The sequence below is a fragment of the Oreochromis niloticus genome, linkage group LG20 (genome assembly GCF_001858045.2).
Source record: "Oreochromis niloticus isolate F11D_XX linkage group LG20, O_niloticus_UMD_NMBU, whole genome shotgun sequence".
Taxonomy (NCBI): Eukaryota; Metazoa; Chordata; class Actinopteri; order Cichliformes; family Cichlidae; genus Oreochromis; species Oreochromis niloticus.
Window position 1 is genome coordinate 24245847 of NC_031984.2, and position 18270 is coordinate 24264116.

General features: G+C 39.4%; 1 protein-coding gene and 1 long non-coding RNA gene across 3 annotated transcripts; one reads left to right on the forward strand and one right to left on the reverse strand.

Annotated features, from left to right (window-relative positions):
* Positions 1–788: 788 nt before the first annotated feature.
* Positions 789–1841, reverse strand: LOC112843324 (uncharacterized). The gene is made up of 3 exons (XR_003215612.1): positions 1463–1841; positions 1255–1308; positions 789–893 (listed from the first exon to the last, which is right to left on the reverse strand). It is a non-coding gene; the product is annotated as an uncharacterized LOC112843324 (long non-coding RNA).
* An 8790-nt stretch (positions 1842–10631) lies between these two features.
* On the forward strand, positions 10632–18234 carry errfi1b (ERBB receptor feedback inhibitor 1b). 2 transcript variants are annotated; one of them, XM_019349576.2, is made up of 5 exons: positions 10632–10820; positions 12286–12373; positions 14466–14624; positions 15068–15150; positions 15947–18234. In XM_019349576.2, exons 3-5 carry the CDS (start codon positions 14578–14580, stop codon positions 16942–16944), a joined length of 1128 nt encoding a protein of 375 aa, XP_019205121.1. In that variant the 5' UTR covers positions 10632–10820; positions 12286–12373; positions 14466–14577; the 3' UTR covers positions 16945–18234. The 2 variants fall into 2 exon arrangements, with proteins under 2 accessions (XP_019205121.1, XP_005478363.1); XM_005478306.4 differs by lacking the exon at positions 12286–12373.
* The last annotated feature ends 36 nt before the right edge of the window (positions 18235–18270 follow it).

Genomic DNA, 18270 nt, shown 5'->3' on the forward strand with positions numbered 1-18270 from the left:
TTTTTTCTGGGGGTTTTGGCAGCATGTTCATATTTCTAACTTGCATAATTTTGACAGGATCTATTTTTATGAAGAGCAAAATATTTAAAGTTAAATTTTTTTTTTTTTTTATGTTTATTTAATCTGGAATAATATTCCTGTCTGTTTTTATTCATATTTATGTTTAAAAAACATTGTTTTAGTGTGTTCAATAAATGTTTATCTTGTTTGGCCTGCGACCTAAAGTGTGCCTTGAGTTTTGGCCCCCTGTGCAATTGAGTTTGACACCCCTGGTGTAGAGTGTATCCTTAAAAAATCTAGCAAAGGCCTGTCTATTTTAGCTAAAATCCTTATCATAAATGTCCTTTGTTTCAAAGTTCAAGGAGCCAATTTTAAGGAAGGGAAACAGTGCGAAAAGGCTGAGGTAAGCCAAACACAAGAATTGGACTGAAAATCAGTGAAATCAATTCCTGCGGTAGGATAGATATAATAACCTGTGATTCAGAACCATAACATTTGAAAAATACCATAATACAACATTAATAGTCAAGTACATATAACAAAGTGGAAAAGGGTATGAAATCAAACAGGACAGGTAGCTTTGGTATAGCAGCTAGTTAAGTACAGAAGTTCCACCCTTTGCAGGAATAGCAGAATGACACAACTTTGTACATTCAGACAAGTAGCACTGAAAATGTCCAGCTGCTGAAGTCATGAGATTAACCTCATTACTACTACCTTTCCTGCGGACAATACTCTCGTTGATGTGTGCAGTATCCTTTGTGTATGGAAAGCCTGAATATTGCAGTAATGGGAGATTTTTTTGTTCCAGATCGAGCTTCTCTTTGATGTACTGATCCACGTTGTTAGCATTCTGGTTCAACAACATCCTCTGCTTTTCCTGATTCTTCACACTAGATGGAGCCATCAATTCACAGCACAATGGAGAGTTAAAACCTTTCATGATTTTTTTTTTTTTTAATCCAAGCACTGAATGTTGTTCCAAATTTGATACTGGGGCATTTAAGGAGGAATGACAGTGATTTAAAGTACACTAAGTTGGTTTACCCGACATTAAAGGCTCCAGTACATTTGATTATCAGGCTAGAAATAATGTTTCGGTTTTCCTAAAGCTCCTGGATAAAATTAACAATGTACAGTTTCGAGATATTAACCTTTTGGTAATCTTTCACTGGCTGTCCCACATGAATAAACTCCCGAGCAGGTTATATTTGAGATTAGAGATCAGCAGGTATAAAATCACCGCCCACTGACCGTTTAGTTCTTTGGAAAATACTGTCAACATTCCTGGAAGATCCCTCTGACCTCCTGTTGGGTGCAAACAAATTTCTTTCAGATCATAACACAGCTCAGCAAATAAAACTGTCTCTTAAAGATTGATTTAATGAAATACTTGATAGTAATCCTTCTAATTGCCCTGTGCCTTAAAGACAGAGCAGTGATATTAAGTCTGCGAACTTACATAGCATTTTTGCCAGCTTGCTTTCCTGGCTATCCATATATTTCCAGTCTCGATGACCAAAGTCCTTAAAAACACTTAGACATTCACACACCTCTTTTATTACTAAACTGCTGTAGAGCCCTTTTCCTTTCACACACACGCTCATGCCACTGCTTTGTCTGCATCAGCTGTGTATTTTTCCGCCTGTATTGTGAGTTAATCTCTTCATATTTTTCCCGTAGTATAGTTTTATCTTCCTTTGAAAAATCAACCACTCTGCTGCCACTACACTCTTTCATGTTTGTGATTGGTCAGATGCTGCCAATGCCACTCCTTACATGCAAACGTCCAGGGGAAACCCTGGATTTACTCAACAAGTTGTTAACTAGCTTTGTGAACAATTCTTTTAGTTGCAGATGTTAGGGTAAGTGAATCCAGATAACGGAGAGACACCCTGAGTATATTGAAGGGAGGCAGACAGTGTTGGACCCTTTAATAACTCTGCTGGAAAAGTGAACTCACATTTTCCAGCAAAGATTTCACATGTAGAAACTGTTTGTTCTCCATTGGTAGTGCACACAGCTTCTCCTTCAACTCACCATTCTTGGTTATCAGGCTATTTAAGCACTGGCAAGCCTAAAGTTAAAAAGCATCTTTGCGTTTGTCTTTAAAAACACCACCATCAAGGGGACCTAATACCAAGCACAACAGATAACTAATCAAATTTATCAGATTTGTCAGGTGTGGTTGCCCTGATAGTCCTCAATTCCGCCAACTTCCTCTCCCCTTCAAGGATCTGAAAACCAAATTAACAATGAGGGACAATTTTACTGAGAAAAGTGGACTCAAATGTGCATTTAAAAGAAAAACATAACTGAAAAAATAATGATGGCTGCTAGTACTAGTTCAGCCTCTTAGTAGATGAACCTATGTTATGAATTTAAAAATCCTTGGTGACTTCCTTCTTTCGTGATTCACTGCAAGAAAACTTGACCTCTGATCTTAAACCTTGAGATCAAGGTCATCAAAATTGTACTTAGATTTTTAGTAGATGTACCTATGGTATTAATTTGAAAATCCTACATCTTCTCATTCTTGAGAAGTTGGATGTCACTAAGTTGGATGTCCATGCCGAACACGTGGCCATCTGACCACCCGCCCGGTGGGGTGACGACAATACCCTATCAACCGTTTATGACTGAGGGGTAAAAAGCAGTAAAGGATTCACAAAGGATGTCAACATTTAAATTTGAGACAAAAATTATTTTAAAAAAACCTAAATGTTTCCATGAAAAAACAGGTTTTTAACTCCATCCATCCATCCATCCATCCATCCATCCATCCATCCATCCATCTTCTTCCACTTATCCAGAGCCAGGTCTTGAGGTTTTTAACTCAATATGTGAAATCTGTTTCTATCATATTTAGGATTCTAATGTAAGGAGTCAAAATATCATCCAGCCTCTGTAAAATGTCTGTAGAGCAGGCAAACAGGTACAGCACCAATCAAATGCATGCACACACCCGAGGGCAGGGAAGTTTCTCATTATCCGAGACAAGTCATTATAAAAACCAACACGAAACTCTTTGACTGTTTACACAGTGAACATGAAATCAATGCAGGAAGCTTACTGCAGGTCAATGAGGAACTCGGTTGATGTTGTTTTGTTGAGTGTTTCATTACAAAATATGGGAAATATTGAAAAATAAAGAAATACTCCTTTTTTAAAATATATATTTTTAGCCTTTTAACAGCTTTATTTGAAAGAAACACCGATGATTGACAGGAAAGGTATGCAGCAAAGGGCCACAGGTCGGACTAGTACCCGGGCCAGCCACTTTCAGCCATGCGGCATATGGTCGTCTGCTCATCCGACTGAGCTAAACCAGCACCCAAGAAGTACTCCATTTTAACTGAGTGTGTCCAAACCTTTGACTGATTCTGTAAAAAAAAAAAAAAAGAAAAGAAAAGAAAAGAAAACTTACTCGTCTCTGCTGGTGATATCTTTGAATTTCTCAATGCATGGCTGCTTGGCTGCCTTGGCTTTGTGACGCTGCCACTGCAGGTTTTTCAGGTCTGCTTCAGCCGCATTAAAAGTATACTTCAGCAGTGAGTCTTTTCATAATTACAGTGTAATGAATTGTGATCGCTGATATGTGAAAAATGTCTGTGTAATCAGGATTTACTGGTTATTATTTTATGTTGCATCTTACAAGCAGCTTTCAACTAAAATTATTTAAGGAAAAACAAACTTCATTCTCAGTTAACTAACATTATTATTAATATTTCACAATAATTATTCATCAGTTAGCATAGGCACTTGAGGAGCAAAAGCTGGATCTGCATACTTGTGTGACCTGTTCTCCAAAAATAATGATTTGCAGAAAAAGAAAAAGAAACTTCAATTAAATAAGAAAAGGAAGCAAACTTAATGTAAAGTGCACAAAAATAATCCAAAACTCAGAAATCACAAAAAAGGTGATGATCAACAAGAAATACAGTAACCAATTTGCCCTTTATCCTCCCGCTGACACCCTGTGAATAGGTGTCATGGTCCGTGTGAGCACCTCGGTGTGCCCTGTGTGGATCCCTGCCTCCTGTACCCACCTCGGGGCAGGCCTACCATCCTCTCACCCGGGCCACGCACCTGGAGTTCTTGTATGACTTTAAAAGTCTTTAAACAGTTCAATTCAGAATTCAATAATTCAATTCAATTAAATATTTGCCCCACAACATTCAGAACTTGTTCCAAATAAGACCAAATACTCGTGACCTGAGAGGAATCATTCTGTTCAGTAAGCCAGTACTAAGGATTCATGTTAAATATCATAGAATTAAAGTCACAGGCATTAATGTGTGGAACACACAGATGTACAGATGAAGTTAAGAAAGGTACATCTATACAAAAATTTACACAATTGTTTAAAACAATAAGTTGTATGAATATAGGAAATGTTCCTCTTAGTAATTGAGATGTCATATTGTGTTATATTAAAGCTTTGTCCTGATTTTTATTGATTAAGCAAAGCGTATCCCAAACCTTAAACCCAAGTATTAATTAAGGTATTTCTCACATAGACATAATTCCATATGAAGCAAATTACAAACACCATAGGGTGTTTAGCTTATCTAAAAATGTAGTTTGTTGTTGTTTTGGTTTATGAGCTTAAATTGTTTTATGTGTGTATTGTATATGAGTGTAGACTTGTATATAGTTAAAAATGTATGGATCATATAATGTTGAATTTGGAATATTGACTAGTAAACAATGGAATTTGAAATAAGGGGATAGGAACAGAAAATTGTGTAGACATAGAAATATTCATGAAAATGTGATGTTTTCTCTTGTAAATCTCGAAATATCTGTGTATCATTTTCAGATATTCCTTGTTCTTGTTGGACTTCAGTCTCAGTTTTAGAGTTTTAGTTTGTTCCCTCAGTGCTTGCCTGTTTCTGCATCATACATTTTTGCCCACAATGCCTAACAGGTTAGGGACATCTTAAAGTATATCCAGTTTTATCTGTTGTAATTTGGACCCTTATATACAAAATCAACACAACATTACTAAAGAAAAGGACAACATGGTGACTAAGACAATGAGTTCATTAAAAAAAATGTTACTCGTAATAAATCAAGTAAGAAGGAAGGTCAGGACGTCAATTTGCAAACAGTGGTGTCAGCTCTAGAAGGCAGGTTTAAGGCTTCATCTTCTTTTATATAATAGTTTTATATATAGATATATATATATAATATCCAAAAGTAGATAAACTAGCTCTCCAGTTGTTATCAGGAAATTGCATTCCATTAAGGAGGGAGGTGTTCTTAATTGTCCTCTGAACATAATAATGTCAACAACAGCATCCCAGTCCTGGGTCTTGCAACACATCCAAGATGACTAATCCTGGAGCATGTCCCATAGTCCATACTTCCAGTGGATCACGTTGTGTCGATGGCAGTTGTAAGACTAGTGTGGTAAGAAGGGTGTGTAGTGTGAACTCAAGAGATGACGACATGCTTGAATCACAGAAAAACTTTGACCTCGTGCCAGGAACGGGATTACAGCAGCGCTGTGATGGGCACGCCTTCGAGCAAAGCCTAATTTTCCATTTGATGCAATCTGCTTTCTTTGAGCAGTTTGTGAACAAAGGAGTACAATCGTAGTTTTTTAAGAATGAAGCCTCTATTAGTACTATAACCTTTTCCTCTTCTCTTTTTCACAGTGACAATGATCACCTGGGAGGAGTTGTCCTTATGTAGTAGTCAAGCTATTAGTCCCTCAAAGGAACAGGGTGGACGCACACACATACACACACAATGCCACATAGGCTGGCGACGTGCTTCTGGAGACGAGTTTGCAAACTGAGTCAGCAGCTGTATTTCTGAATGACTCAACCGGTCCACCACAGAGCCCTTTCGTTTCTCAGAGCCCTGCCTTCAACCCTGCCTAACACACAGGCATGCACTGAATATGTTAAACACTAGTGCTGACCTCACTACAGCATCACTTCCTCCCAAATGACCAGGGTAAGTACTCAAAAACCCAGGCGCAATATGGATTTAATTTCCAAGGAGGTAATTCATCTCAGTGATCAATATTAACAGACAGTTTGATGCTTTAAGGTCGTTTCTTAAGGCTACATCTTTTGTTTTTCATTGCTGCTGGAAACATTTTTCTTTTTTTTAGCATTAATGCTGTATACTGATGACATGTTGTGGCAAGTGAGGTGGTGAATGATCTCCAGAGCTAATAATCCTTTGATCCTCCGAGTCATTTACTGTATGAATCAGTCCAGTTGCCAGGAAGAGACTTGTACATCTGCTTTGACTTTTCCAAAATGCTGCTTGGAAGGCTGCTGTGGGCCGACGTTGTGTTTTGTTCCCCTCAATTTTAAACGATAGCCATCTTGTGAACAAGGAAGTGGAGGAGGAAAGTTTAAAAAAAAGGGGGGACTAATAAAATGTAAAACATGGTGCAGCCTGACTCTGTGACTCAACAGGAAATGATGGAGTGCGCGTAAGTAAGGTGAGAGAAGAAAAGGAGGAGGTCTGGAGTGGGAGGAGAGAAACAGTGAGGAGGAGGGGGAAAAAAAAGGAAAATTGCCTCAGGACTCCAAGTTATTTTTTGGGGAAGAGACAGACTATAAGAGAGCATACCATGCCTTTCTGGGGAAAACTGTGGGTTGTGTACGTATATCATTTCTCAGCCTTGCTATTCAATAGAGCCATGACGTGGACAAACACACACACGCACATCACTAAATAATCAGAACAACAATTTGACCAAATATGACTAGTTTCCACCGTCCTCCTAAAGATGACCCGGGATGACGCAGTTGTGCAAAAAGACTTTGACCTCAGAACAAGTTGCGAAAACTGCAAACATTCAAATATTGACAGCGCCTTCGTGTCTCCTCTCTTTACCCAAAATGTCCTTGTTAGCTAATTTGCATTGATGCCTGCAAATGCTTTTTTCCACTCCGGCAAAAATGTGATTTATCAAGAAAAGCTTCCACGGATGAGTTAAACAACGTGCAGAGATCAGTCCAAGGCACTCTCTGTATTCTTTTTATCTGGATTCTACACAGAGCCTCCTCCGGCCTTCTGTTCCCTTTTCTTATTTCAACTGAAGCTCTTAATGAACTGGAGATGGACTTCACAGGGCTGCGGAAGTCCTCCTGCTGGGTTTGCAGACCCTCTGCCCACACTGAGGCCTGATGTAATGGGTAGAAAAGCTGGCCAGGCCTCCAGTTCAGTATCCTAGGCAAAGAATTGCTCTTTTTTCATGCTCAGATCTCTGCCATTCATTGAAACTGTCACCATGAAATCTGATGTTGCAGGGTTTAAATCACTTTAACCCTTGATCCCTTGGTGTACTTCCTCCATCAGTTTGCCTGCTTACTGTGCTTTGTTTTTCTCTGCTGGTACTCTGGGAAAAGCTATGCTGCTTCATTGTTTGTTTATTCAGTGTTTTAAAGAAGTCTGTGTTCATTTATGTGTGTTTGTGTGACATTTCTCTCTCCATTAGGCTTCATTGTAGCTGGGTTTTATTCACAGAAATTATTAGCTGCTATAAAAAAGCACTTTAGCATCAGATTAGATTACACAGAAGTCTTTGTGCACATCCAGATCGATCCATTATTAAAAGGTAGCAGAGGCATAATTCTTCCATCTGTCTTCCTCTTCCTCCTGATGACTGTTGTTCCTTTGATAACTGAGCTAAAATGCGGTCAAAGGCTGTGGTGGTAAGCCCACACAGACATTTGAGGAGCCCAGCTCCCAACTTGTCAGATCTACCCATAAAGCCATTAAACGAAACAAGGATTAGGTGTGGGGTGTGTGTTTCAAATCACACGCAGCCTTGCAGACAGCAGCACAGCATTCAGGACTTAATCACTGTCCGTCTACTTTGAAGTAAAGCATCAAACATAAATATTACAAATCAGGCTGAAGGAAGTAGTAGGTGGTAAGAGGGGTGGAATGAACTAGATCTGAGAATTTCATAAGAATATCTTTCTGGTTTTTCTCAATTACTGCAACTGGAATCCAGAGTTGGATGCCGATGCTCTTTCAGTTGTGGTGACCCATCGTTTACTCATCTCTGAACAATCTTGATTTTTAACCTCTTACACATGTGGCAGCAGCAAGTGGACATTGTTTTATGCAATCACATATTTAAAGCATACGGCTCATAAATATGGCCGCCATATGCGCCTGTAGTTATCACAACCTCTAACACAGATTCGCTGGAACAAGGAATGCGAAACCTAAACACAAGACACGTCAACTGCGACTTTGAAAACAGCAGCCCTGTAGCGGCGCTCTAATTGCTATTACATGTTTGTACACAGCTGGTTCCTCTATAAGAGAATTCCCTGTGTCACCGTGTCAGCACATCAACCTACACAAGTGTATTTACCATAGAAAACATATGTTAACACCTACCTACCTCATTTCCTTTTCCAACTTGAGACACTGTTAAGCGCTGTGCTGCACACACACTCATCATTTTAGTTTTCTATTCTTGGATAGATGGGGAACTGATAGATCAGTTTAATATAGCCATAAGTCTTGATGAGATTTATTATGATCTTGTAATTTTTACTGATTCTTGTATTAATCCTGTTCTTTCCCACAGAACAATTGATTTTTATACATATACACACAGATATGTGTATCATAGTCCTCCTGGTAGTCCTGCTAATTTTTTGCCAGTCTGCATTTGAGTCCGGCCAGCTCTCAAACTTTGACATATATGTATGTATGCAACATTAAAAATAAGCAGTCTACTTTATCTTTTTTGATAAGGGTGTGGGGGTTTGGGAGATGGAGTGCTGCAGATGTGGAAGGTGGGCTTCTGACTGCACTGACATCTGTGAGGGACGGAGGTCTCTCAGAGCAGGAAATGACTTGACCTCCCCTGTGGGAGACTGGCCCACCCCGACAAAAACCCCCACAGCCCTGAGCATCCTGGGTCACCACAAGCGCCCACAGAGGACTGCAAAGCAAGAGCAGAGCTGCTGGTAAAAGTGGCAAAATCTTTGAATTTTGCACGGCCATCTTTATGGAATTTATTAAAAAATGATTAGACAAAGAATTTTGAAGGGACAGCAGGTGGTATTTTTAATTTCTATATAGTTTGGTATTGTTAGTCTTACAGTCTTCACCGTAACACAAAACTTGAACTTGGTTTATAGCAGAATGACAGTGGTGTGACTGTACTTCTCTGTGTCACTTTGAAATTTCACATTGCACAACGTAAAGTTGATACATAACAGCTTATTTGTTGAAACTATGAGTATTCCTTTAAGCAAACAAGTCAACATTAGTGGGAGAGGGACGGTTGATGATTGCAGCAATCTAAGCACATTACATGTGGCGTATTTATTTTATGGGTTTGTGATTTACAGTCAGTATATAGGTATAAGGCACTCCTTAATCCGCATATGACTGTATTTGGGCTTTATTGGAGTAGTACAAGCAGAGGAACTACTGAACAATGTGCACCAAGGGAAGAAAGAAAGGTTACAGGGTCACTTGGCTTACAATTTTACGACTTGGTTATACAGTGTACAATATTTAATGGGTCATTTTGCCTAAAGATTTATTTGTGTTGTTACTGCAGTAAAAGGATCAGATGGCAGTCTGGGGGAAGACTGCAAGCCCAGTGTGGTCTGGACCCTGTGGTCAAAACAGGAATAGCTTGCACTCACTTCCCTGTTATTTTCTGGTAAATGGCCTCTCATATTGTCCTTCTGCCTCTCTCAGCGTGGGTGAGGACAAACACAGGACAAACACACACACAGTCGACTCTTTTGTGACATGCAGGCTTCAAAACAAGTCCTCATCCTTCATGTCTGGTCTGCCAATCTAGTGCTTGTAACTCTTTATCAGTCTTATGTTGTACACACGCCAATATCCACCCACACACTTTCTGACTCCCACACAAGTCAGGCCACAATTACTTGAAATGCAATTTCCTGTGCACGCATTACAGGGAATAAATAAAAAAAAGGACATTTTTTGACCTGCTGAGGCATACTTAGTGTAGGGTAAACGATGTAATAAAATAGGAGGGGAAATGCTCCGTAGATTTAAGCATAGATCCTTAAGATCTACAGCGTTTCAGTTCCACTGACAGTAAGGAAATAGATTTTATGAATGGTGTCCTGAAACCTGAAAGTTGCGCAGACAGGTTAACAACATCTTGTCAAATTCACACTGCGGTTGACCGAAGAGTTCAGGAAAGTAAGTAAAAGCGTACAGAGGAGTATAGAGATGAAACGTAAGCGAAACGTGAATTACTGCTGATATCATAATGCGCAAGTACCATTTCAGTGTTATTCCTGGTCAAAGGGGGATGATTTGTATAGTTTAACTGACAACAAATCATCATATTTTATAACATTATCATGTGTATGTAAAAATGTAATCTGAAAAGTAATTACAGATTATCAGTTACATGTAGTAGAGTCAAAACTATGTTGGACAGAATTGGGTTCTAACTACATACTAGAAAAAAAAACATTTAATTAAATTAAAAAAAAATTTTTTAAGGGTTTTTTTGTATTCACTTCATTTCCTAGTAGAGTGATGTAAAAAAAATTACAGGCATTTTTTTCCCCTTTAAGGCAGTCATGGGTGGAGTTACAGTAACGTGTTCTGGGTGTTGAGTTCTTTTATAAGTAGATGTGGAAACCCGCGTCACTCTGACAGAATGAGTTTCACCTCCCAGTGTTGTTGACAGAGGAGGGTCGATGCACATGGGTCAGGGTTGACTGACAGACTGGATTTTAGCTTCACGAGTGTCATTTCTCGCTTGGGACTGAGGGCGATCGAGCGAAACCAGCTGTACGTGACGGATAAGCAGCATTTTCATGGTGAGGCTCATCACGTTCTCATAAAAGTTGTTTGATGAATATTGGCTCTTTTTTGTTGCCTTTGCCTTTACCACGGGACGGTCAGGAGCTGTGTTGTATGTGATGTGAATGTTACTCTGTTACTAAGTGTATACGAGTGTTTTCTACACTGGGACGTCACGAAAAAAAGAAAAAGAGCCGGTCAGAAATCACTCTAGTCTGTTCTCTGAGTAGAGCCTGTATAGTTCAGATGTGTGTGGACAGCGTTTTGTAAGCTGGACATTTGTGTGAGTAGACCAGCTAGAGGAAGTTATTTATCTAGTGGAACGCATTGTACTTCTGACCCACTGAGGGATTTCACTCTCGTCCGCCGAGGGAAGTCACGTCGAGGTGGGATAGGTCTTGGACTGCTTGGCACTTCCATTTTAACCCACTAGTAGGCGATAAAGAGTAAACCACTAATCCTATGTCTGTCTGAAGTTTTCGTATAATTTAAAGCACAAAAAAATAAAATAAAATGAGGGAGTCAAAATTGGTTTACAACTATCATTCAAAAAGTGTAAAAATTACCGTGACTTCAGTAATATGATGTAAAATAATTTACAGTAAAAAGCGCATGACCCAGAGTTAAACATAAGGTGGGCTGTGTTATCAAGAATATTTTGCGATAAAGACCAATAACATGAAGTGACAATAGGGTTTCGAAAATAAATTATAATAATAAAATAAACTATAAATATTTAGTTTAATAGTTACATATGATGTGAAAATGCACTGCATGCCGATGTGACGCATGACCAGGTGGAGCTGTGCTACTTTTTAAGCTATAAAAATGTGAAAATCTTGATTTTCTGCACACTATCTAGACTTTAGTGTACTAGAGGCACAACATTTCAGACATTCAAGTAGACTATAAAGTCTACCTACCCTCTTTATGTAACAATTATTATGTAACAATATTAGATATGTAACAACAACAACAAAAGCATTTTTAACACGTTTATTTGATTTTTTTAAATATTTTTTGTAAGTAAAAAGCAAGTACTAAAACTGCATTTTTTCTGTTAAATATCATCACAAACATTTTTTCATATGCCTCTTTTATTCCCCAGGTGAATGAAGTTAAACTGTGGAAATGTCAGGATCTAATGAACTGCATTAAACTATCACATTTACAGCATGGGCTTTGCCTAGTGACCCTTTAAAACGTACAGTACATGTACTTTTAAAAGTACTTCAGTACGTGCAGATAAACCTAAAGGTCTGGTTTGTTAGTGCAATGTAAATTTTTTTGGGAAATCCGCAGTCACGCATTGAACCTAGATTAGTTTGGTGAATAAACTTGTATTTGGGCTGCGGATCTTGTTGTTAAAACTGTTTCTCTCAGTGAATCAAATGCTTTATTGTGTAGTTTTGTGGCCTGCATTGTTGCAGTTAGTCCCACAGCTTAGCAGACTTAATTAGTGTGTACGTGTGTGTGTTTAAGGTGCAAACTTCACGCCACCAGGATAATCGACTCGTGTGTAAAGAAGGCCCGGTCACTGAATGGTCTATTGCCTGAAAAAAAAGTTGAGGTGGGGACTGCCAAGGACAACACACCAAGGACCCTGCATGTACTAAACAAACTGTTTTCTTCAGCCTCTGGCTTGTCCTTCCAACTGTGCCAACACACGCAGTCCCCCCCGCAGGGGACTTTTTGTGGCACAGACTCATACCTTGGCCGTGGCAGTTTGTCTCCATGGCGTATCTCTAGTCCTAACCTCATGGGAGAGTTTACTTGTATTTTCAGGCTTGCTTCGCTGTGCACCAAAGTGGCACAAAGACCCATTCATACCCGAGAGTGGCTCCATTCATGGACACTGAGTAATTGCCGGTAGAATTCATAATTAGTCTGTGTCTTCCATCTCCGAGGCTCACGGGTGGAAATGACGCCACAGTTGGTTGTTTTAAGGATAGCATTAATATTCAAATCCACGCTTGAGTCACTGTTTTGTTTGTAGTTTAGTTTCCTTTGCATGCTCTGCATTGTTTGCTTCCCACTTCGGCGGTGGAGTTATAATGGACAGGAAACAAAGCAGGTCTTTGAAGCAAAAGATTGCAGTGATAGTAGAATGGAGACCTTGGATTGCCCTCCAGGCAGTGTGGTGCTTTCATTTTAATGTGAAATGGGTCTTTTTATTTCATTACATAAGCACAATATGTGTCCGCTTTATTGTATTTTAATTCTAAATGTTGCTTTCAATGCTAGAAGAAGCACAAATATGTAAAGTACAGGGCACAATTCATGGGGAGAACAAAGATTTAGAGGTATGTCATTAAGTCAACGCTGCTGGGTGCTTTGCTGCGTCAGGGGCATCACTCAGTATGAAACTACCTCAGTTGTCTGATGGTCTGCTTAACCTGAGCTGCACATCTGAACATAAGCCAAAACCTCAACAGCAAGGTTGACATCATCATCTATCATATAAAAAAAACAAAACAGGATGACCTTCACCTTCGCCCTAATACAAGTGTCCACCGCCCTGGAATGATATCAGTTGCTGTGCATCATATCAGGAGAAACAGTCATCATCTTTATAGATATGTGCTAGTTGAGAATCTTAATCATCAACATGGATGTCACGTACAGTCTTTGTACTTATTTCATTGCTTCGCCTGTCTGCACAAAATTCTCTCTCACCTTAACCCCTTAAAATATTTTAACAGTAAGGCATTTCCTAGTCAGCTTTTTAAATGCACTTTGTTCTCAGCCAGTAGCCTAACAAGATTAGGGCTTGTGACCCTGTCAGACTCAAACTGAATTTTCCTTCAAGTGCGTCCATAATCGCGGTGCTTTGGGGCCGTCTCAGCGGTGGAGTTTGTCATTCAGCATCACAGGAATTCTGGACAATAAGCCCCTTTTGTGAGGGCAGATACTGGAGCGTTGCACAGAGACGAAGGAGGGTGCAGGAGTACTGTCGCCCTCCCACATCTGACCCAGAGGTTGTGTAATACCCTGCTCATCAGACAAATAGCTTTAAACTGGATACATATGGTGGCTGAGAGAGCAGGCTGAAGCAATTTTCTTGGCTTTTGTTGTTACTCTTGTTTCCTCGAGGCTCACCTAAAACATGCGGGGTATCGCAAGTCGTTTGTTTACTGCGTCTAGTGAAAAGTGGCATATGTTCAAAATGTAAACCTTTCTTTTGCACTGCTTTCATAACCTTTTTGAGAATAAGAAAAAAGCTATTGGATATAGTTGTGTAATGACACTTTTACTACACTGAAATGTGAATGATATGAATTTTTTTTCACAATTCTGCAAATCTACATAGTAAACATAAAGAATGTCACGAAATGTTACATCCTCTGAACTTTGTTATATGTTACTCATTCAGTGTATATATGCATGAATATACAATTTTCATGAAGTAGTCCATATGCTGTATGCTTGTGTATGTGCAGTTATCTTGTATTGTTTGCTGCCTTTTGCCTTGCCTGGTAAGATAAGAACATGCAGCTGAATGTGATGGATGGTGATGAGATCCAGCTGTACCCTGCTTATGGGCATTTCACACCAGCAAAGGTGTGACCTGAATGATGTGATGTAATGCAAAAGCCAGATGTGAATGTAAAAGATAGCCAGATGAATCCCCTTGCACTCTAATGTCAGTGTTTCTTCAACAGCTTACCACTGGCTACAATGAGGCTGTGATGGGTTTGACGGAGCTGACTTGTGTTGGAGCTTCAGATCGATATCAAACAGAGCTTCTTATAAGAACACGATCTCTTCCACAACATGGCCAGGAGTCAGAATAATTTGTGGAGACAGCATGACCTGAACAGGTACAAATAACACTACACAAGTCCTAATACTAATTTAAAAAATGTAATTAATCTGTTACTATTATTATCTGTGAATTTGTTGGCAGCTTTGCAAAATGTTGAGCATGTAATTCTGAGCGGAAAAAAAGAAAAATATTAAAAAAGGGATAAATGTTAGCATGAGCAACTACATGTAGCCATGCAGGATTATAATATATGTATATAGCAAGATAATATGAAACTAAATAACAGTGTCTGAAAAAATAAAGAGTAGACACATAGAGTCTGGCTCAGGAAAGAAATCCAGTAACTTGTTACTGTTTCATAATGTAAATAGAAAAAGGAAAACTGAACATAACGTCCTGTTAATGCATTTGTAAGGCTCGTCTTATATTGACTGATTTGGAATGATTTACCATCATGCACACCTCTGTATGGATTTCTCAACCTGTCCTGCTTTGCAGAGTGGGCTTTGGCCTGAGTGCTGACACAGAGCAAACCCTGAAGGAGCTTCAGCAGCAACAGCAAATGGCCAACGAGTTTAATTGTGAGTCTTTTTCAGATATTAGTGTTACATGTAGGAAGAAAAGTGATTTAGTTTGGATGCATGAACTTTATCATAGCTCCACTGCTTTGAATTCATATGTATCAGGAACAGTATCAGTATTTATCTGCTATTACTATAAATTGTAGAAATTCAGGCATTTTTTTTTTTAAATTATTTGAAATACTAAAGGGTGTGAAGAGTTTTGTTTGTTAAATTAGGTGAAGTTATGCATTTTTTTATTAGAGAAAAAAACCCTTTAAACCTCATTTGTCTAGTAGAACAGTATGTAGACAGGATGCAAGTGAGTTTGCCATCACAGTACTAAGCTGTGTACCAGAGGAAAGAGATCGGGGTGTAGGAGGAGGGGAAGCTATCGCTCCCCAGTCACCAGCTGTTCCTGCAGTCTGGGGCACGTCGGTTGTTTCCACAAAGAAGGTTATGGGAAGCTCAGTTAAGATTATGGCCTGCCCTGCAGATAATGACGATTCCCGTGTTAATCAGGGTGTTGTGGCTGATGTTTGACGAAGAAGGCGATAGGTTAAGCTGGTGTTTTCAGGATGTTTTTACTCCCGTTTCCTGTACGGTATCTTCAGTAAAGTACGTTTTTATAAGGCGGTTGGGCAGCAAGTTGTTTTCCATGTTTCTTCCTCTGAGAGTTGTTTCTGTGCTGGAGGAGACAACAGCGATAGCTAAGCCTTACATAACAATTTGCTTTCTCAGTATAAAAGCAAACGTAGCATTTTGTGACAGCTGTTTTAACACATTTCCTTTTTTTTGCCCTTTTTTCTCTCCCCAGCTAACCCTTCTCTCTCCCAGCCTCCATTTTTCTCTGATTCCTACCGCCTAGCATCAGACAACATGCTGCTGCCCATTGAGGGAGACCAGGTGGTCCCTTCTTCCCAGAGACAGGCAGTGTTCGGGGTTGATCAGAGGGAGGCCAAACCCTTGCCACCTCTGCCAGACCCCGAGGAGCTTATGTCAGATGAAGCAGCTGATAGTGAGGTTGAGTTCTTTACCAGTGACAGACGGCCCCTTTTGCCCAAAAGCTGCCCTAAGCCCATCTGCAGGAACAGCAGCAAAGACTTTGGCCAAGTAAATTATGCCTACCAAGAGAGTTCATTGAGGGCTGGAGATGCTGGCATTGGATCCATGGCTTTCTCTTGGCCAAGCAGAGAGGACCGGCCAACATTTGGAGGGGGCAGGTTTGCAGCCAACATTTGGTGCCTTGGTCACCAGAGAGATGAAAACCAGCCTGTGGTGTCAGAAGCTGAGGATACCTTTGGAGCCAAACGGCCAGACCAGCACCTCTTACCTAGAATCCAGTTTTCTGGTTCGGGTCCTTCCACCCAACCACAAGGCAGCACCTCATCATGGTCCACCGACAGGCCACAAATCCCTCCTCGTATTCCCATCCCACCAAAATCAAAGACTGGGACCGATGAAGACAAACCTCCCAAAATCCCTCCTAGGATGCCTTTAGTCCCACCCTGTCCACCACGCACCCCAAGCCCTAAAAGTCTTCCAATTTATATCAATGGAGTGATGCCTGCCACTCAGAGTTTTGCTGCTAACCCCAAATATGTTAGTAAGGCGTTACTGAGACAGATGACAGGTGAGCCACCTGCAACCCAGTTTTCTCCCTGCATTGTTCCGATTTTGAAGGATGGCAGAAAGGCCAGCGGGACGCACTACATCCTGCTGCCGCCGGGTCGGCCGCCAAACACAGAGAGAAGAGAGAGACTCCTGAGTGAACCTGCTAAGACAGGGAACAGCAGCTTCTGGCAGAAAAGGTAGAAATCACCACTCTGTGATACGCGACTGTACAATGTGCGATAATATCTGCTCACATGTGTAACATATTGGTATTTTCATTGACTGACATGTGTTTGGTGTAATATCCGAGGTTTTTTGACTGAACATTTTACCAATCAGTATTTTAGAGACGTCTCTTCTACTTCGACCACAACGACAATACACAATAATATAGTATTTTCACAAATAGAGAACAGATATTTATATTCTATCACCATTTGTCAGTTTTTGATAACTAAGATACTGCAGTTTTCTTACTAAAAAAAAGTATGATCACTTATAAATTTTTAAAGTCTGACAGTCGTATGCTCGTACCACTAAAAACTGCCTTAGCTATGCAACATATACCTTACAAGAGAGCGCGTCTTTATAAATGTACAAGCTGGGCTTGTGCCAAACTGTTCCATGTCTGTTATTTTTTATCACAATGCTGCTTGAAAAGTATAATGTATTGATAGATCTGATATTTTTCCAAATAATTAAAGTACTATTTGAATATTTTAGCATCTTTTAAGATAAACTTAATAAAGTGCTTCATTAAAAAATACCAGATTATAAAAAAGAGTTAGCCAAGTGCAAGTCTAAAAATTCTTGACAAATTTTATAGTAAATTTGCAAATGAACATGTTAGATCACGCCACACTTTGAACAAGAGTGATGTCAAACACTCGATGCAGCTAATATTGAGTGTTTGTGCTTTTGAATTAGCTTATGATTTCAGTATCACAAAGCTGATTGAAATAAGATAGCCTTATTACTCCCAGAGTTTAGAAATTTACATCAAACTACATTCTGACTACAGAAAATCCAGCATCTGCATTTAAAGTGTTGATTTGTTCATTTTACTCAGTGTTTATTAAAAGCTAGATTCTAATTCATTTTCATTAGAAACTTTGTTGAAAACCTGCAGTCACACTTATGTTCACAGGTCTTTAAATATATGAAGAACAAGCCAGAAGTTTTTACTTGTTGCATTTGTAAATAGAGCAGAAAAATTGTCTTAGCTGATCCTCATGAAAATTTTTAATGATGTAAATCTGATGTTGTGTATACTTTTTTTTTTTACTGTGTGGGCATGGAAGTCATGTTACGTTTACACTGCTGAGGTGCAGGCCCACATTTACCTTTGTTACACCAACCTCTATGAAGTTCTCATGAAGGTTCTGTATCAGATTTGGCCCAAGCAAAGGCTGTTTGTAAGTTCATAATTTTGTGTCAATTGTAAAAATGGTCTTTAATCTATTTATAGAAATAAATAACTTATTCATTCTAGGATTGCCTCATTCTTCACACTCAAGCTATGATATA